Here is a 22,323-nt window from a genome sequence, read left to right as displayed (position 1 = left end):
TTGTTCCCGAAGATCAGCTTTTTCGTTTTGTGATCTAATTGTTGCTGAGGAGAATTTTTCAATTCATTGTCCCATATACAGTGGCCTAATGAGATATCTATTTGGAAAAACAGTTAATGAATCCTGATTTGTTTGTGTTGTCACTATAAACAATACCCATGCAAACGCAAAGATATTAGTCTTCTACACTTAACTCTACTACCATTATGCATTGAAGACACAAATACGACACCCACAGGTGTACTGGTTTTTATGGACAGCAAAACCTTCCTTGTCATTTTATGTTACACACTCTCCATCTTGATTGCACTTTTTCCCCCAGCTCCTCTATCCATCTATCTTCAACCTCCTGTCTCCTGTCCTGTTGCTTTCCTGTCCATCACCCCCCCTCCCCTTTTTGCTGCTAGATGCGTGATATTTTACTGCTTACCACACACGACTAGCCCCTTGTGCACACTAAAAGAAAAGTCCCACAAATGTCCACATGTACACTGAAATGCTGAGAGAGATGCACACACATGCACACAAATACAGAGGGAGATAAACCGAGCTTTCTGAAATGCCAGACATAATTCCACACAACAAAGTAGGGCAGTTGTCAAGTGTGAACCCAGTACCTCAAACTTTGGTTGGTGCATTCTGGTTTTCACTTGAATTAAAGATTATACTATTAACATGCTGAGAAACTACCATAGGAGCCACCATACTCAAAGAAGGATTTTAAAAGTCTGGTGTAACATTTTCTTCATCACAGGAAAAACAAACAAACTTGGAGTTCAGAGGATGTCAGCCTTCAGCATCATATCTCTGTCAGTAGACCAAAGCATTAATAGGCCTTTGACTTGTTGCCAGCTCTCTGGATTCTTACTAGTGACATTCCTACAAAGCGCAAGCAACACACTCCAAGTCCGCTGCTCACAAACACACGAACAAGGAGACAGTTCTTGTTTTAGTCAACATTTTCACCGGTCACCTTTGCCACATGAATGTACAGTACATTCTCACAGATACAGACATGAAATGAACAGGGTCCTCAAGACTCAATTTAGCCAGATATGTATGCTAATTTATACACAAGACATCAGCTAAATGCAATTTATCAGCTGCTAGGAGAGAAAACTACATCTGAGAATTGAGGAATGACTCACTGGATGACGTAGGGTGTCTGTTCTATAGTAGACAATCCAGGTTCTCACGAACCATTTGGTTTTCACTGTAGAAAGCTCATCAGTGACAGATTTTATTTTAATTTTTATTGTGATGCCAGGGGGGTGAAGTTAACTAGCTGGTAAGATAGAAAACATGGACTGTGTTTTAACATGTTCTGTGTACTGTGTTCTTTCAAGGTGGTATGGATAATATCATGTACCATTATGAAACAGAAAAAGGAAAGGACAAGGAAGGAGGATGAAGAAAAAACTGACAATTCTGTAGGCTACAGTAACCACAACTGGGGACATTAGCAACTGTGTCTTAACTAAAGACACAAGCAAAACAGGGAAAATAAACAGAGAAATAAATTTGATGCAAGTCCTTGTAACAATTATACATGTTCTTTCATCAATCAACCGTTCGCTGAACAGTTGATTTATGGCTGTTATTATTGGCTGTTTGTCCTTACCAAAAAAAAAAAAAAAGCCACGGCAGGGGATGTACATTATGTTGACTTCCCAGTGACTGTTTAGATAGACCACAGCAGTGAGGACAAAGGACAGTGTCCACAGGCCCATCAAGTCATGGCTAACATCAAACGCCTTCTCACTCTATCAGAAGGTAAAAACAATCTATTAAATCTGTGCTGATCGTTTGAAAAGTGCACTCCAAGTTAAATGAGAAATTAGAGTTGAGAAGACCAATTTGACTTGCAATTTCACCTCATCATGATTAATTCAAAAGAGACTGAGGGATTACTATGAATGAGCTGATAGAATTTTCAGTTCCACCAGCTACAACAATCACTTTTTCATCATGGGCTTCTACAGGTAGGAAACCCTGTATGAAATTCAGCAAAGCAAATATTTAAAAAAAAAAAAAAAAAAAAAAAAAAATTATATATATATGATTTGAAATATATATATCCCCTATACATATTTACAAATACACCAGAATTGTCTTTGCATATAATGCCTCCTCGAAGCAGAAAACACAAAAGTGAAGAAAACTGCTACTGGTCTACAGACACGAGGTCACACCTCCAAATTTACATTACGCCCTGCTGACTTTCATTCTCAGTTCATTTACACACCAGCTATTGCACAACATAAGTAGGACTTCAAGTTTTCTTTCACTGTGGATTTGCAAAAAATAAGCAGCAATGCTCATTTTCTGACAATCTGCTAACTGATTTACAAAACCTTTTAAAAAGGCATCAATGGCATTTCAGTTTTGAATCAGACTGTAATGACTGAGATGACTTTTCACTTAGCCACTACAAAAATGTTAAGATTTATTAGAACTTGAAATTATGTATCCACTTGCCTTTTCATCTTACCAGCATTTCCACACAGAAAAATAGTAATAACTCTTAGCTGCTTACAAGACTTGTTCACCTTGCTTGCTTCACCTTGAAAAGAAATGCTTCTTTTTCTATAGTAATGAATCATTGTGGACACCAGTCATGGTTAATCCATGGTCTACAACAAAAACATCTAAGACCTTGGCTGCCCATATCCAAGTTTCCAGTTGTAGACTGATTACTCAAGTCACCTTGCACCTCAATGTGCTGGGGGAAAAAAAACAGATGTTATGAGCTCACTGCATGCATTATAGAAGGCTCATCCTGATTGCAAAATTTTTAATTGCGGGTAAAGATTAACGATCAAAATATGCAAATCACGTGTGTAAAATAGAAGAAAGCAGAAATCAATGTGATAAGCAGGATGCATCAACAACAACAGTCATCTGCTAAAGTAGACCTTGGAGTGGCAAAGACTAATATTCCTTCTGCAGAGAATGTTTTACATTGTAACTTAAACTGAAAGAAATAAAGATTGTACATTTTTTTCCAGTTGATTTCATAAGCCAATATAGAAACAAAACACTGAAATGTGATGCGGTTCATGACATAATTTCCTTATGTGGTGGGTAGATGAACAACCCATGCAGCTCATTATCATTAATTAGCCATACCTTCTCAGTCTGTTAACACTGGCTTTTGCTGAAACCCCTTCTGTCTGTCAACAACCATTTGCACCTACTGACGATATTCAGCACAACCTCCCTCAAACTAGAGTCTTCTGGCTTTTTGCAGGCATGTACCCTGAGGCAGTTTTACACACTGATGTAGTTTGAAAACTAAGAGTTTTATAGAGCATGTATTCAACCAGATGGGTCACATGGAGATGTACAGCTAAGTGTCCAAGAATGCTGGAGCACCACTTCACAGTAACTTGTACTCTGCAGCTGATTCAGTACATTGAGACCTTCAAAAAGCTGTCCATCTCACTCTTTCAGTTTTAACTGCATGGCACCATTAACCATGCTGCACCGGCTCAAATATTTTGTGATAGGCTCTTATCAAGCCATTCACAGCAGACCAATACCAGAGAACACCATCAAATTTACAGATCTGCTGTCATGAAAGAATCTCTCCCCACATCAGACTTTTGTTGTCTATGATAAATGTTTACTTTTTAGCTCGACAACAAAGTATTTTGACATTATCCACTGAGATTTTCATCAGCTCCAGATGTCATAATTTTCTCATCCCAGAGGAAACGATAAGAACATTAAATGCCAATGAAACCGGAATAAGATCCTCACAGAGCACTATCATCATCAAGCACACATGGGCAGAATGTCCTACCTTGACCCCTCGTACTCTGAACTCGGCCAGGGCACGGCTCATCTTAGAAGCTGCTGTCTGCAGGTCCTTCCCGCTGGCGATGACTTTTACCAGCAGGGAGTCATAATGGGGTGAAATGACAGCACCCTGGAAGGCAGAGGCGCTGTCCAGACGGATGCCCATGCCTTCACCGCTTCGGAAGACCTGGCAGGAAAAGAATAGTGGTGTGAAGAGTGAAGGACTCGCTACAACAGGAAAATGTCTTTGGATTTGTTGTTCCAGATTACAGATAAATTTGCTCTCCATGATCCAGTACTCTCATAGGAAGTATGATTTTTAAACATTGTACAGATACTTTTTGAAAAAAATATTAATATTTGTGTCAATTATGTACAACTGCTCTACCCCAGTAATCAATTTTATTTGCAGTACTTAGGAAATAATAATGGTACGAGTGCTTGCAATCCACTGCCTGAGCTAGCTAGCAGGTACTAGTGCAGGTACTCATCTCTTCAGAGGTTGAAAAAAGCAGGGAAAAAGACTGACAAGTGACACAACAAAAGTGAAAGAGAGGGAAAGACATAAGTACCAAGCAGGCAGGCAAAGCATCCTGGTGGAGATGTGTTTATGTGCTTGTTTCAAAACCAGCCCTGGACCTTTGTTACATCTCTCTCTTGCATACTTCCCAAAAGTGTAAGATGCAGAGTCAAACATTTTTCTGTTATTGTCAGTTGAATATTTCAGTGCAGTGGTGCAGGATTTCCTTACTTAGTCCACTATCTCAACACCTCCTACAGCATTTGTTAATGGCTTGTTATGTTCACAAAGCAGGAATGCAAAGCATCACATCTGTTAGGTGCCTAAAACCCTAGCATAAATTAACCTGCACTTGGAAGGCAATGTCAGACAGATATGCAAGAAGAGCAAAATAAGGAGATGAGAGAGGAGAAAATAAGCATGAGAAGAGTTAGAAACGGAGAGGCTGGACTGTTCCAGACCACTTGGCAAGAGAGCAGAGAGGGAGGAGAGAAGATGTGAAGAGGAAAGTGAGGACTGTCCAACTCTACAACATATGGAGCCCCTCGAGGGCTGGAAGAGAAAGATGAGTAGAAATTATGACAATGTTGTGCCACACTAATGATATGCTGGTTATATTTTCAGACATGTGCAGAGCGGTCATTATTTATCACCAACAATATTTTTTTATTATGTTTTTGCTCACCATTTTATCTAGTTGATTTTGCCCATATTCGTCAAGAAAGCAATTTTGCTCATCTCTAATGGCGTGAAATATACTGTAAAATTCCCTCAATAAAAGATGTTAGCAAAAATGTGCTACAATATTACTTTGTTGTGTATAATGGCCTGTGGTAAAAAAGACAAAATGAAGGGACCTTCGTTGTTACAGTAACTCTGTAATTTAAAAAAAAATGCTAAGACATGCGCCAAAATGAACACACACACATACAGCACTTAAAAACAGGTATGTAAAAGATGTCAAACTGTTGGTACAATATACACATCGATATATCTTAACATGAAACTGAATGCTAAATTGCTGCTATGTGTGGGCATGTGAATGGTAAATGGACTGCATTTATATAGCACCTTTACCTTATACCCTCGCCTTAACCTTACAAAACAGTGTTACAATTTTGCCTCTTATTCGCCCACAACCCCACACCCACGGCAACGGGGCTACCACGCAAGACGCTGGCCTACACATCAGGAACAACTTAGGGTTCAGTGTCTTGCCTAAAAACACTTTGGAACACACATGTGGAGAGGAGGAGCCGGGGATCGAACTGCCAACCCAGGGAATAGTGGACGACCCACTCTACTACCTGAACCACAGCAGCATGTAGATAATATAATTTTTCAACTTGGAAATACTAGTTCAAAGTATGGCTTATTCATAGAAATACCCTTCACCAAGGAGGAGTTCTGATATTTTTCCAACATAAAATGGAGGCCAAGTTGAAAGAGACTGCCTACAAAAAGATGTAAAAGTATGTGATGCTGAAGAAGAGGAAATTGTCACAAGTATTGCTCGACATGCATACAGGCTATACACCTGGGCAGTATGCCGTTTCAAGGCTCAAAGCCCCAATTTCCAGGTTGTGATTTCATAAAGCCTGACACTCCCCTTTGATTTTAAAAGCTTGAGGCTGGTCATCAGCACTTCACTGAAGTGTCACCGAAGTAGATCTCAACGTTCCACACCCTCACTTTCTGATGTGGATGTGAATAAGTCTGCAAGCTGCTCTGCATAAAATACATTTGTTTTAAATTCAAAAGGTAGGTTTTAGATTTGAAGAGCATGACTACGATAGAAAATTCCTATTATTTAGCTGAGCTTCAACAGCTGCGCTAACACAAAGTTTTCAGAGGACAGACTAATTTTTAGTAAATACTGATACATGATACATTTCAGGTGGGGACAGTTGTTCAAAACAAACCAGTATCATTCTCGAATGTAACCTCGATCTCTACTCGTGGATCTTTCCACCACTTTGCGAATAATGAAATACTATTGGCACAGTTACTATGGTAAATACAATGACTTCCCCCAAACTTCCCTAGAATTGAGATTGACAAAAAATGGATAACAGAAATTAAATGCTCCTGAAGCACTTAAAGTAGGAACAGTAATTGCAACAGGATGAACACAAGTCAAACTTAAAGAATGCTTCCAACTAATAAACTAATAACATGCATTTTGAAAATGTACTTCTATATGATGGTAATGTGAGAAAACTAAAGGTGGACTTAGATGTAAAAACTGAAGTGTTAAATGATGAAAAGTAAATATATCACCAACCTTTTCTTGTAGCCACTTTATATGTTTTTTGGTTTCAAGTTGTTGCCAACAAAAGGTGCTCTGTAAACATGATTTTATTTAAAAAACATCTAACAGAGCTTTTTGATTAGCCAAGGTTTGCCAACTATGGTTTTTCGGGATTGCCAATGTGGTTCACGGGCACTTTGTTTCCAAAGTAGGCTTGAGGCAGTTGCCAACTATCTTCTGCACAAATGCCCCTAGGAAAATCTACACTCATTTACTTTTCCTCTTTATTCATCAATTCTTCCTATCTGTGCACAGGCTATATTTTAAAATTGTTCACCCATTAACACTGCAGGCCAAGCATACAGACAAGACCAGTGCAGCTGTTAAATGTTGAGTGCTATGTTAAAGTGACTGACTGTATGTCTGATGGCTGCTGCTAAAACTGCAAAGTACTACAGGGAGGAGTATACTGTAAAACACTAAACATTGCTCACATTGAAACTGATAATGCTCTTAGTTTTGACTTATTCATTCTACACATCCACACAGGCTGACTGAGCATCAAAGCCATTTTCAGCAAAACTTCACTGCATAATCACACAGTTTAGGCATTAGGCTTTAAACCTTTATCCAGAACAACTTGAAGTGATAAAATGGGAAGTGACTAGCTCAAAGGCACTTCTGTTCCCTGACATCCTGGGCTTGGCTGTCGCCTTGAAGTTGCAGTAAAGTTTTTGAAACCATTAGCGCCACCCAACAGTCTCACATTTTTACATCTGGGAGCCGTCCATACCAACTTAGGATGTGTCAGTTGACTGGGTGCCAATCTGTATTGGCCAGAACTCATTAAAACTGACCTGATTGGTGGTTTTGAGAATGTTTCTGTAAAGCTTGAGATGCTGTCAATTGATGACATTTGCATGGTTTCTTATGTGTATGCTTTATCATAGTGTTTAACAGAAACCAGTTTGTGATAGTACTGGTTCAAGTGATCCTAATAGCATTAATCAGTAATCGTGTTAAATCAGAGGATGGATTTTCAGCACGAAAATGATAAAGTGATGTGTGTGTTCTAAGACTGGTAATATGTACTTGAATGTCAAAGAAAAGCAATGAGATGGAATACACTACAGCGGCTTGTTTGTAATACTGTGTTGTATGTGATTTTTTGAAGACAAACGTCAGAAGAATCGTGCATACAATAAAGTCCTGTCTAATTTAAGTATCTACCATGAAATCCCTGAAAGGAACATCTGTATAAGATTGAAGTAAGACTGCAGAGTCTCAGTGAATTGGATTCAGAAAAAGAAACAACAATATAGTGAATGCATTTGTGAGAATATACAGTACATGCTTTAAGATGCATTTGCCAGCAACAAGGCAGGCAGACATAAATGCATTTGAACACACAAACATCCACACAGAAAGCCCTTAAACATGGGCCAACATTGTTCTAAATTGAATTCCTAGCTGTAAACAATCTTGTCTTGCTCATGTCACGAGACTAAACAAACATGCAGCAAGACAGATGTTTGCTGTTTCACTTTACTGCACAAACATATAAATGGGATATCTCGTTGCCCGGAACCCACAAAACTAGCAGTGGAGCCTCAGTTATTTGAAACACTCAGACAGAGGTTGTTTTTCCAGGGAAAATCAGATGGTAAAAATAACAGACAATTTATTTCCAGAGGGCATTCAGAAACTCTATACACAATTTAAAGAGTCCTGCATGGGATTAATGTTAACAGTTAAACTGAATCTAATTTGATGCACTGTATGAGAGAATTTCCAACAATTACTTGCAATAAAAACATTTTTGCTCACTTTTTGCTCATTAAACCGGCGTGGCAGCATTCTGTCTGTTATGTGGTAATGAGGGATAATGCACTTTTATGCTGTGCTTTTGTGTATTTGCTTTTCTGAATATTAAGTATATTGATTTTGGTTTCAGGGCATACAGATATACGGGATGAATGGTGTCACAGAAACACCCCACAGCGACAAGATGGTACCTTTATCTCACACTCAACAAGGACTCAAACCCAAGCAGTTTCACTAAATTTTTGTAGCTACAAAGAGACAGAGAGAAGAGAGAGATACTGTACAGGCAGAATTGAATGAAAAGCCAAGTATCATGTTAATAATTGAAGTTGAAGGTGTTAGCTTCTTTCAGCCCCGGGCGCTGTCTAACAAGAAAAACCCCACTTTCTTCTCTCACACTCGCTCCCTGTCGTTGTGTCTCTCTGTCTTATGTCTTACCTCCCGTTCTGTCATACTCTCTGGATATTCACAGATACTAATAATTCAAGTACAAAGGCATTGAAATGGTCTCAATGACATGCTTGCACTTTTTTGGTCCCCTATTGTCCTCCACACTAACACGTTACTGCTGTCTTGCTCTTTGTCTGGAATAATCCAGTATCATCCCCCTTGTTTTCCTGGGGATTCATGTAAATCAGTACTGTAAACAAACACAAATGTGTACACAAGCTCACATTGGGACGTCCAGTTCATTACAATGCAACAATGTACCAGTGGTGAGTTTTCACTCTCTTCTCACTGTGGTTCACACCTTTTACGCTAAATTTTGTTCATTTCTTACAGCATACTGCAAGTCTGTGTACCTGCTTCCTATTTTTCTGTCACAATTATGCTGTCTAGAACCCCTTTCCATCTCTCTTAGTTTAAAGTATATCACTCAGAAACTCTCTTCCACGCCATCTCACTGTATGAAAGAGTGCTGGTCTGCCATGGGAACATTAAAAATCCTCACTGCATGGCCTGCTATTGCATCCTTAAAAAATTTCTCAGTTCTCTAAAAACGCACTCTTCTTTTCAGGAACTCATATAAATTGATTTCCCCACCAAAGCCCACGCAATTTCAAGAATATCAAAATGGCTTCTGGTAAGGTTTCAGAGGCCCAAGTCATAAAACTTACTGAACGTGTGGTAGAAAGTGAAAAATCAAAAACAAGTCAACAGCTTGAAAATTGGAGTTACACTGTTGCACTTGTCCACACCGATATGTTACCATACAAGTTTAATAAGGCAAGAAAACATTTGTTAAAAAAAAAAAAGAAAAAGGCCTGGAAGTGTATTTGATCATTTATTTTAGAAAGAAGAAACAGTGGTAGTCTGATTTCCAAATATTTTGGACACGGTGCTATCAGTGTTTTGACTAAATACGTTTTATCTAAAGGCTGGGAAATAACTAGAACTATGAATTGCAGTAAAAAAAATGTGTGCATTTGTCACTGTGGATTTGTCACAGTGCCTTGCAATTTATCATGGAGATAAGTATCACACTAACCATTGTGAATTATATATGAACCAGAGAGATGGCTCTTAAGCAAAAAGGGAGGAATTTTATTTAACTGTTTATCCAAAAGGCTCAAGTCCTAAAACTGCTTTAATATGGTTCATTACTTCCTTTAAGTTTTACTATGATATGAGTTCACAGAACAGGTTACATACAGTATTCAGTGCACAACTACAAAAAAACAGTTTTTGGATGAACAAAGCTTTAATTGCCTTTTTGCATATTATTATGCAATATTTGCAAACTACAGTGACATATCATCAACTTTTAGAGCTGTTATCACAAATGTTAAACAATTGCCTATTTACTTATCCAGCAGACACAGAGCAACATACAATAAACATTCATTCGAAGTTGTGTTTAGGCCACCTAATTAATGTAAGTCTGATATTCGCTATTCGATATTAGCTGTTTTGTTGTGCTCCAAATAGTTGCTAACTTTGTGCTGGCCGTGAAACCAAAACAATGAGCTGAAAGATGCTAAAATACCTCAAAGAGCTAAGGTGAACAGCAGTTGGGTAGTAATTCTCGGGTGGTTCATCACTATAAGAGAGAACTTTCACATTTTACATCGTCATTTGATCTGTTGTTATCATAAAAATATTGATAAGTGCAGCTTTAAGGTCAGTTGTACATTCTAATTATGTATTATTTGTTTAATCTTTATTATATTAACTACTTTTACCATACCTTTAACTTGTTTGGTGGGAGACCTACTTCCTTGGTTGACCTACATTATTTTCGATTATTTGGGAGCCTTAAGCCAGATTGTCTGCACATTCATATTGGCTCTGTGGGTAAGATACAGTATTTGTTCTAATTTATTGTTAGTCTCACACATATCCATTATACATCTCTCAAGCTCAGTTTTTACTGTTAGATTTAAGTCTAGAAACATCCAATTTCAGCCCCGTCAGATATATACAGGACCAATCACTGAATGTTTGAAGACAAAGGACTCACTGCCTTGCCAAACTCAACAGTATTTTGTCAATATATAAAATGTGCTTTTCAAAATGTTGCAATATATTGCTTCCTGCTTACTTAAGGCGGACAAAAATTTACTTGGAGAACTGGAGAGGTAAAATAACCTTGATTATGGGTCTTAAGTGTTTTCCACCAATGACTGACCAAGATCCTTGTTACTTTCTAAACCCATTTAGAAGCTATAACACAGTAATGGCCCAAATCCTCAGGCTCTTTAAGTGGACCTGAGACCAGATTTCACAGTAAGGTTGCTTTTGTAATAACACTGAAAACTCTACAAGACACTCTCCAAGCCATTTACCATTAAGTTCATTTCTTCTTTTATCCACATTCTACAAACTCCTCCACAAAGCCTCATTTATCGCCCTCTTCCCCTCCCTAACCTCTCACCTTCTCACTGACTTTCACCCAACTCTCAGTCCTACTGCTACCTAGTATATTATTCCCTCTTCGTGTCAGCTTTTGTTTACGTATGGAGTTGAAAGACAGCACACGTACACTCGAAGCTAACGTATGGACAGGAAACAGCAGGACAACACACACAGTGTTCCAGCTCAGTGTATGAAGCAGAAAGACAGAAAAGTGACAGCAATATCTGAGCTCCAACTGATAGCATACCAATTAGAGGGAGAGGAGCAGACAGAGAGGCAGTGGCACAGAGAGGTAAAGAGAGTAATAAATGGAAAGAGACGGATAACACACAGAGACGAGGAGAGAAGAGAATATAAGTGCCATGTTAATGTCTGAAGTCGAGCTGTGTGGATGAATCATGACAGTGCGAGCGGTTGTAGGTGACAGAGGTGAGGGAAGAGAAGCGAGACAGTGACAACAGAGGTGAAGAAGGAAAGAACAAAGTTTGTTTGTTGGTAATTGTTTGTGGCTACCATGACCTGATGTTTCAAAAGTAGTGCTTCAGAATTGCTCCATCATGAAAAGTTATGCTGTTGTGCTTTTCCTTCTTGTATGGGCTAGGTGTATTATCAGAGGTAATCTGCATGAGGCCAAAAATCACTCCCTCTCACAGCCCATAACAGTATTAGCTTTCAGTTTTATTCGTAGGAAAGTTTTTTTGGGTTGGCAAAGCACACTGTAAGAGGAAATTAAAGACAAACAGGAATAAAATCCAACATTAAATAACATTTTTAATCATTTGACACAGAAACTGTTGCAAACTTCACAACATGGTCACTACTTTTAGTCACTCAGTGTGTCAGAAGCATCTCCGTACTTTTTCCCTCCATGGCTAAATCTGTAAGTGGGTTGACTCCCAAGGAATTTGGTGACAGTTTACGGGCAGCCCTGGAAAAATCTGGCCATCTCCTGAATTTAATTACTTATGTCTTTCAAAACTGGGTGTCTTGCTCTCTCAGTTGAATAGGATGCATGTCTGCATCACATAACTGCATTGTACTGAATTAAAATCTGGTCTGAGTGTGATGTCGTAACCCCCCTGAGCCAGTATGTTTGCCACAATTTTTAACTAGGAAATTGATCTTCTATTTCTTTTTAGCTGGAGTTAAAAAGGTCTTGTGAAAATCCATGGTTTTTTTTCTCTTTATAAAATGTGCAGACACTTTGACCTTAATGGCACTGATGTTCATATTAGCATTTTTTATTAACTAGCTCTAACAGTGAAACCTCCTTTTTAGGTCTGAAAAATCCCTGGATAGTTTAAATTGAAACTTCTTCTCTGACAAAATGAAGCACTATACTTTTTAATGGGATAAGACAGTAAAAAAAAAAAAATCATGGGTCAAGGGAATTTGTTATAATATGCGGATAACAGGGCACATGTTTGTATGCAGCACAGCAAGCAGATTTAATGGAGGCAGCCATAGAAATGAGTAACAGGCCGATGTCTTAGAAGAACAGTTTCACCTCTGCTTTTTATGCTCACATATTTACTCAAAACATAGTCACAAAAGAGACACTTTGAAAACCAGTGCAATTTTAACCATTTTTTTATGAATTTATGTAAAGAGAAAACCTTGATTCCTAGCTTCAGTTATAGAATAAATGTGAGTAAATCTGACGGAGTGTCTACACTGCACATCACCACCACATAGGAAAACATTTGCAAATACATGGGGAAAACAGCACATATTACACAAACAAAATATACCTGTATCTGTTGTAGTGTGACTTTTCTGCTAAATATGGTAACTATTCCCAATAACACACTACATATAGAAATCGACATGGCAGTTTGTGTGAAAAGAACTTGAATAAGGACTCACATTTTGAAGCTATATTCACGCTACTGAAGCCACCCATGCACACATGTCCTAAGTCAACTGTCTTCAGAGAGTCTGTAGATTTAGTAATCCATTATCAGTGGTTTGGCTCAGCACATGAGGCTGTAAATCTAGCCAACAAATGGGCGACAATGTTGACCATCAACTAGTGAGAGGCAAAAATAAGAGATAAGGGATTTCTACAAACCTAAGGATTCTGTGCATCATTTATTCTATGTAGAGTATACATGCATGTACATATCCATAGCCATATACTCATTTTATACACATTTTTATCCTCAGCAACCACAGTTGTTCTTGTTGATCATCTGCCCTTTCCTACTGGATTATTCAAGACACCAAAAGGTCACCAAAGTGATACTGTTGGCTATCAGCAGAGTGAGCCTTACATTGATCTGCTTTAATATTGAACTCCAATTACATCGATTGGAGAATCGATGCCTTTTGTGGATTATTACTGAGACCTCCTGACGCTTCACCATAACACACAAAAGCACACAAGCAGTTTCCCTGTGTGTTAAATCATTACAGTCACCTCCCCTTGACCAATATGGTGAAAGTGAGGCATATTGGTCTGGCTTTAATTAAACGTTATTGCTCATCTTTTCCAATCCTCCACAAGTCGTTCCCAGAGCTAGAAAATAAGGGGGCCATGACCAATCTGATTTCATTAACAGAGTGTTTACTGGTGATTCTTTGCCACACCAATGTGAACTAAATTTTTCTTTAGCAAAATTTATTTTATTCTAACCTGAACTAACCAAGACTATACCAAGACAACCATGACTAGAACTATATATATGATTTTCTAACTCAAGAAAATGTATATATACTGTATATACGGATGATCAAGTTAACATCCAGACTGCAACACTTGAGCAATGTCACCCCTGTTTTTGTCACCTTTCAGGCTTTACTGACTCTTAATTATCTGTGGCTGTACTTGACATGTGCTTCCCAGGTTGCATGGCAGTCCACAACCAGCGCTCAAGTACCTGAGTCCAAAATACACACCTCTCCTATTTCAATTTTGCTCCTATCCTTTCAATTTCACCTTCATTTCCTGTCTCTATACAGGCTCTATTTTTTCCTTTTTTTGCCATCTCACAAAACCATTATCTACCTCACTACCTCTTCCTCTCGCTCTGTGTGTGAGTCCCAAGGGCATCCCAGGTTTTATTTATCATTTCATTCTTACTTCATTTAAACTTTTTCCTGCCTTCCCTCCTTGCTCTGACTTTCAGTGGTTATTTTTCCTTCTGTCCTCTGTATCCCACTAATCATCATCTCGTTTTGGCACTTCAGACCACCAGCAGTGCAATTACAGGCCAAGGCCCACAATATGTTTGCGCGTGTGTGTACTTCCTAACAAAACCATATTTTCGAGCAAGTGCTAACTACTTTGACACTCTGAGGGGGTAAGACAGACACACACACACACACACACGCCCTCCTTTTAGTCCCTCGTTTCCTTTCATCAAAAGGCTCATTTTTTGATACCCTACTAAATTGGCTTCTCCTTTCAATCTTCTGTGTGTATAAGTGTGTGTGTGCTCCAGACGGAGGTATAATGACACTAATGAGCAATAGAGGATCTCTGCTGCTCTCAGATTTTTCCTCCCTTTCATTTTCTCCCTTTTCTCCTCTCTGAATTTTCTAATCAATTATCACTCATTCTGCCTTGCCTCCACTCCTCCTCAGAACACACTCTAATTTTCCTCTCTGTTCATATTCTCTTTGGCTCTCCTCACCTTTCTGCTCTTTCGCTCCATCTCCTTTCATTTCCCCTCCACTCCTGTCTGTTTCTCATGTCTCTTCTGCATTCCTCCCCTCTCATTGCGTAGTTCACCTGCCATCTCCTTCACTTGAATCTTCCCTTTTCCTTCTCAAATCTCTTTCCACCCCTCCTCCCATCACATATTCTCTCATTATAGATTCTCTCTGTATTTTCCTTCTTACATATGTACTCCCCTCTTCTATCCTCCATCCTCTTCATAATTTAAAAAAAAAGCTGTAAGTGCCCAGTCGCTACAAAAGGTTAGCCTACGATGTTCATGTTGTGTCTAAAACACTGACCAGAGATGAACACACATACACCGAATAACAACACAAGCTCGGGAAGAAATACCTGGCACAGATGCCTGCCTGCCTGCCTGCCTGCCCCCCAAACCCAAACCCACACACACACTCTTGCCTCTCATACAGTATTAAATATCAGTGCAACCGTTAGGAGTCAGTGGCAACCAGATGTCTGTGACGGCACTACAAGCCATTTGGGGCTTTGGAGGTTGGATGGTTGGACACACGAACACAAACACATCTGATATAAAAGGTGTTCAGATTTGGATGACCTCTAACTGTGCCACACACACACCGGTTGATTCAAGATGAGATACATTTGCTATGAATGTACAAGATGTTCAGATATGGATGGACAGATACAAATAAATACCACTCACAGCTATCTGGACATTATTAACATAACTCATGTTCCATATGACTGACCTTACATGGTTCAGTAGACAAGTAGTGATGTTTCAACAGCCTGAGCAGAAAAACTTCATCACCTTGGGGAAACGGTTTAATTTTATGTCTTCATGTTTAAATAACAAAAGCGTGTTGAGTGTCCTCATAGAGCATAAAATACCTTGAGAGTTCTGTGATGTTCGCGTATGAGGATCTAAACTGTACCTCCATTTTGTCCATCTGTTTTTTAAACTCACAAATTCGATTACACAGCTCCAATACAACATGAAATCTTTAAGAATGAGGTGTGCTAGATAATTCACACAAAACTTCAATACAGTATGTGTACTGTTACACGGTGAAAATTTTTATGCTAAACTAACCAAATTATGCTGTTTCCATCAACATTAAGGTGGCTAGTTTACAATCTCACTTTTATTAGCCACATTAGCAGGATGGCTTTATAGATGCCGATCGGTCCACCACTCTGATCCAGACTTAAATCTCTCAGCTATTGGATGCCTTGCTAAGTGACTTGGTTCAGATACTCATGGTCCCCAGAGGATGATGCTAAATAATGTTGGCAATTCCCTGACTTTTCTTCTAGCACTTGAAATTTGTGTTCTAGACATTCATGTTCCATGCAAGATGAACTGTATTAACTATGGTGACCTCCCCGAGTTTTATCCAGCACAATCATCAGGTCAAAATTTTCATTTGCTCAATCTCAATAATTTGCTTTATGCCGGCAAATCTAATGATATTCTCATCAGTCTCAGTTGTACTTTGTATAAGTACTAATTAGCAAGGTGAGCATGCTAATAAACCAAACCAAAGTGGTGAACATGGTAAGCATTACATGCTAATGTTAGCATTTCAATTGTGAGCATGCTGAAATAATTTAGGTTAAAGCACCACAGTGCCTCAGAGTTTCACAGAAGCACTAACATGGCTGTAGACTCTTGGGTTTTTTAAAAACTATGTGCTAAATCTCCATTATATGAAACATATCCATTTTCAACAACTCTGAAAAACATTGTGCAGTGTACTATTCCCAAATTTCTACCTTTGTGTGTCTCACATTTCTCGCAAAGTCACTCATCAGAGGCAGCAGTTTGCATTTTCTACCAGTGTGCCTCACTTTTCACTCCTTGTGCAATATTAAAAGAATCAATTTTTTACAAAATAATTTCTTTCTGCACCCGGCACTTATTCCCCTGCGGCAGATGCCTTGGCCATTTCTCTGGCTCACCTAGACTCCTCTGCCCCCCTTCTGGCTCAACCAAAAGTTCAATCCATCTTTCAACTTTCATCAGTACTGCCAAGTCACTCCCCGTCTTCCTCCCTGTGACAACGCCAAACCACCTATTCCCCACCTTACCCTGGCAGTGTTTCATCTTCAATTCCTCCAACTTTTTTTTTTTTTTTTTTTTTTTTTTTTAAATGACCATTCCTCCTCAGTTCTTTTAACTACCTTTTGCTTTCGTGTTTCATATATTATACGTGATGCATCAAGCTTCTCGGAATAACAGCATCAGCTAAGATGCTAACACCATCAGCTAAGAGCCTTATTTAATCATATAACATACATGAGATGTAACAAAACCTCTTGATGTTGAATAGAGTTGTAATGATCCTGGGTTAATTAAGATCCCACTTGTACAACATCCAAGCCTCCATGATCATATTCATGTGTGAAACATTGAGGGTATTTATATATTGAGTGTGCTACATGAAGAAAGATGCATAAAGGGTCTCATCATCATCATCATCATTTTATGCTCTTCATAAAAATCTATAAATAACTCTTCGATACACTGCTCAAAAAAATTAATGGAACACTTTTTAAATCAGAGTATTGCATCAAGTCAAATAAACTTCTGGGCTATTGATCACTTAAGTAGCAGAGGGGGTTGTTAATCAGTTTCAGCTGCTTTGGTGTTAATGATATTAACAGGTGCACTAGAGGGGCAACAATGAGACGACCCCCAAAACAGAAAGGGTCTTCCAGGTGGAGGCCACTGACATTTTTTCCCTCCTCACCTTTTCGGACTGTTTTTCGCTAGTTTTGCATTTGGCTAGGAGTCAGTGTTACTACTGGTAATATGAGGCAATACCTGGACCCTACAGAGGTTGCACAGGCAGTCCAACTCCTCCAGGATGGCACATCAATACGTGCCATTGCCAGAAGGTTTGCTATGTCTCCCAGCACAGTCTCAAGAGCATGGAGGAAGTTCCAGGAGACAGGCAGTTACTCTAGGAGAACTGGACAGGGCCGTAGAAGGTCCTTAACCCATCAGCAGGACCTGTATCTGCTCCTTTGTGCAAGGAGGAACAGGATGAGCACTGTCAGAGCCCTACAAAATGACCTCCAGCAGGCCACTGGTGTGAATGTCTCTGACCAAACAATCAGAAACAGACTTCATGAGGGTGGCCTGAGGGCCCGACGTCCTTCAGTAGGCCCTGTGCTCTCTGCCCGGCACCGTGGAGCTCCATTGGCATTTGCCATAGAACACCAAAATTGGCAGGTCCGCCACTGGCGCCCTGTGCTTTTCACAGATGAGAGCAGCTTCGCCCTGAGCATATGTGACAGACATGAAAGGGTCTGGAGAAGCCATGGAGAATGTCATGCTGCCTGTAACATCGTTCAGCATGATGGTTTGGTGGTGTGTCAGTGATGGTCTGGGGAGGCATATCCATGGAGGGACGCACAGACCTCTACAGGCTAGACAACGGCACCCTGACTGCCATTAGGTATCGGGATAAAATCCTTGGACCCATTGTCAGACCCTACGCTGGTGCAGTGGGTCCTGGGTTCCTCCTGGAGCATGACAATGCCCGGCCTCATGTGGCGAGAGTATGCAGGCAGTTCCTGGAGAATGAAGGAATTCATACCATTGACTGGCCCCCACGCTTGCCTAAATCCAATAGAACACCTCTGGGACATTATGTTTCGGTCCATCCGACGCCACCAGGTTGCACCTCAGACTGTCCAGGAGCTCAGTGATGCCCTGGTCCAGATCTGGGAGGAGATACCCCAGGACACCATCCGTCGTCTCATTAGGAAAATGCCCCGACGTTGTCAGGCATGCATAACACATGGGGGCAATACACAGTACTGAGTACCATTTTGAGTTGCTGCAATGGAATTTCAGCAAAATGGACTAGCCTGCTGCATCATTTTTTCACTTTGATTTTCAGGGTGTCTTTGAATTCAGCCCTCTGTGGACTGATAATTTTCATTTCCACCAAACGATGTGGCATCCTTTCATTCCTAACACATTACCCAGTCAATATCAGTATGGATATCCAGAATTAATTTTTTCCCCCATTGAGATCTGATGTGTTTTCAAAGTGTTCCTTCTAATTTTTTTGAGCAGTGTATATACAAATATAGCCTTGAAAATAGAAACACATTCTAAAACAATCAACAGAAAATGGGGGAATGTATTATTCAGGGTTTGTCAGTTAGCATATGAAAAATTTTCAAATGCAGACAATCATAAAATGCTTAATAAAATCACATTAATGACATGTTGGTTTCTTTCACAGCAAAATACACTACAGTGCAGGGCTAAAGGTCACCTGACAGAATAAATGTGTTTTTAAGCTGTATCTCCTTAATTGTAACTCACAATGTTTAATGCTTTGACCCCAAAAGTCAAGTTACTTTCATAACATCATTAATTATACATGCGCATTTAAAGATATAGTCAGCAAATCCAATATACTTTGTCAAATTCAGCAATAATCTCCTCACAATCCAATAGCTGTACGTTTTATGTGTTCACTGACAAAAAATGTGTTGTTTATACACAGCCCTGGCTCTATAAATGGAAAAACAAACAAAAGTGGCTTGTACCGAGCCAGCAAATGAGCAACAGGGGGCATTCCTGATGGTGCACAGGACAGGCTGCTGATACTAGTTGCACTCCGACCTCTGCCTCTTGCTCTGCTTCTGCCAGCTACTCTCCCTCTTCCACATCTTCGCCAGGAGGAACAGAGATACACCATGATAGTAATGAAATGTAAATAAGATCAGAGATACTACCTTTCCAACTTGGTAGAAAAATATTTAACTTGCTATCGCACCCTTCACATTATTTCCCTTTGAAATAATTTTATTCATTACCGCGTATGTGCTTTTCTGTGGAATTACACCATAGTAAGAAGAAAATCTAAATAACGTCAGAGATATTACTCTATATATTTGCAATAACCAATGTTGCTCCATGCATCACTGATGGTAGACTAAGTTACTGTTAACTTTTGACGTTTCTTGTGATAATGTTACCGATACATAGGCTAAGCTACTCCTGGCTTAGACTTTGGCTTCAACACCTATTTTAAATATTGACATGGTAACTGTCAAATTTTCTACAGTACTACAAAAAACATAAGCCAATTGTATTTTCATAGTGTTAAAAATTGCTTCCCGTTATTGACACTAACTTATCCTCAGGTAGCAAACGCTCTGAATCAGCCATATTAGCCTAGTTGTTAGCGTCTTTGCCGTGGCAATGCACGCCCATGAATTTAGGTGGCGGAGCAGCTGAAGGAGCATTGAAGGGAGGGGTGTATTTGTTTGGCTATTGAGTTCAAACATCAACAGTCTTTCTCCAGAACTGCTTATTCCTCCTTTAACTATTATAAACTTTTATAGACGAAAAAAAATTTTGCACACATTTCTCAAACTGGAAAAATTTTAAATCAATAAATCTGTTAATCAACACCAAATTGACTTTGCTGTGATCAATACACTGGTTTTAAGGGCTCCACAATACTTTCTATGCAAACACTTATTGCTTGATAAATGTTACTGACGGTGGATTTTCTATATTTTACTTGATCAAAACATGCGACAGCTGGAGACACAGGTAGCTTGTCAGTTTCGTTTTGGTTACAGTTTGCTTGACTGCAAATCAATCTCAAACTGAACTGCTTTACAATTTTACATTGCCAACACAGAGTCCAGTATATAAAATGAATTTTAAAACCTTTTTCAGTAACTAAAAAAGAACAACACACTCTCTTATCCCATGTATTTTTTACAATCTAAAATTAAATATTCCTGTGGTAGCGGGGCCCACAGGTAAAGATAAAATTTAAGATATGAGAGACAAAGTTCACCATCAAAGATCAACACAAAAGAAAAATGAAGTTGACTTGAAGATTGGAGGCTGCTGCAGGACACTGATGCATTCTTAACTGTGTGAACACACTGCACATTAATCACTTAATCATTAAATTTTAATGGGACTATGAGGTAACTTCACCTAAGCTCACCCTCCATCTCTCTATGCCCCCGTCTTATTCTCTCTTTCATCCACACACACATTAAAGACAGGAAAATTAACACCCAGAGTTGAGGTGACATGTGGTCAGTGAAACATACACCTGCCAGTTTTGGCCTGTGGGACTACGTTCATGTTGTCATGCGCCCAAGCAGGCAGAAGTAATACCAATGCGATACAATTAGAGAGGAAGGGAAGAGGTGAAGGGGAGGGGGGCTGAGGAACTAGAGAAGCAGACAGAATGACAATGTGGAATTTAGATGAAGACCAAAAATAACTCACCGATGGGAAGGCTAAAATGAAATACGGAAAAGAAACGTGCAATCTGAGTGAGTTTGTCTGAGTGCTGTGTGTGGTTTTGGCATAGCATAGGTGTCCATGTATTATTTCTGTTCATCTGTCTGCACATGGAAGCACAACACTACAGGGTTCTCTCACAGCAACCAGGCAGTGTTTCTCTGTACAGTATATACCAAACAGAGCATCCGTTTCTTCCTAAGTAGGTCACTACACCTCCTCTGCTCCTTCCCTCCTCGTCTCTCTGCCCTTCCTTAGTTGCACCATCTTTATTCTCACTCTGCTAGCTTCCCCTTCCTTCCTACTTCATTATCAGCCTCTGTGACATTTTGCTTGTTACTGATTCCACTATTGTTAGTATTTAAATTGTACATGTAGCTATATTTAAGGCACATGTGCCCAAGTTAAGAATGTAACAGTGGAGTGCACTTAATGCCTTTTGTCTGAAAACAAACAAAATAAAAACACTCTTGATTACTTGACCTCCTTGAACCCAGTTCACACTTTGATCAGCATTTGTCCCTATGCCATTTTTCACCAGAACATCTGAAAACCCAAAATTGGGTACACCTACACAGTAAAAACATGATCCCTTTTTGATAAAATTTGGGCTTTCAATTGCCAGTGCATTGCTGCTATTACTATGCATGAGGAACACTAGTGTACAACATTAGCATCGTTAACATTTACCTGAATAGGTGGATAGGTGTTCTAGCTGTTACATGTATGCTTTTAGGGCTCTAGTATTATAAGCTGTAGTCAAATTTTGCACATGTTCAAAGACTTCTGAGTGTAAATGCCAGTATACTCATTACAGGTAGCAATCTGTCCTCCACAACAGAAACATAAGTTTGTGTCATGTGGTTGAAACAGAACCAATAACCCCACCAATCCAATAAAATGACAAAACAAGCTCTGGTTGTGCTAAATGTTACAGCTAATACTAGCAAAAAGACAATGTATAGTGACATAAAACAGAAAAGGACATGGTATATTGCTCCCTAAACAAAACAAGAGGACAGAATTGAGACATTACCCCTTTCTAAGTTGAGGAATATGTAAGAGGTGAATGTGTGGCAGCTTGTTTGATGATGTTCAAAAATGAGTCACCAATCTCATTAAAAATCTTC

At 39.3% G+C, this 22,323-nt stretch overlaps 1 protein-coding gene across 3 annotated transcripts in view; it reads right to left on the bottom strand.

Annotated features, from left to right (window-relative positions):
* Window positions 1-22,323, bottom strand: part of LOC120797585 (pyruvate carboxylase, mitochondrial-like) — a 283,931-nt gene that overhangs the window by 141,067 nt on the left and 120,541 nt on the right. For all 3 annotated transcript variants that reach the window (XM_040141374.1, XM_040141375.1, XM_040141376.1), the window contains exon 12: window positions 3,806-3,988. In XM_040141374.1, coding sequence (XP_039997308.1) covers window positions 3,806-3,988 — 183 coding nt within the window. The remainder of the gene's footprint in view (window positions 1-3,805; window positions 3,989-22,323) is intronic.

This window comes from Xiphias gladius, chromosome 12 (genome assembly GCF_016859285.1).
Source record: "Xiphias gladius isolate SHS-SW01 ecotype Sanya breed wild chromosome 12, ASM1685928v1, whole genome shotgun sequence".
In the NCBI taxonomy this organism is placed as follows: domain Eukaryota; kingdom Metazoa; phylum Chordata; class Actinopteri; order Istiophoriformes; family Xiphiidae; genus Xiphias; species Xiphias gladius.
Note: the sequence above shows the minus strand (reverse complement) of the source record. Positions and strands in the feature narration are given on the sequence as shown.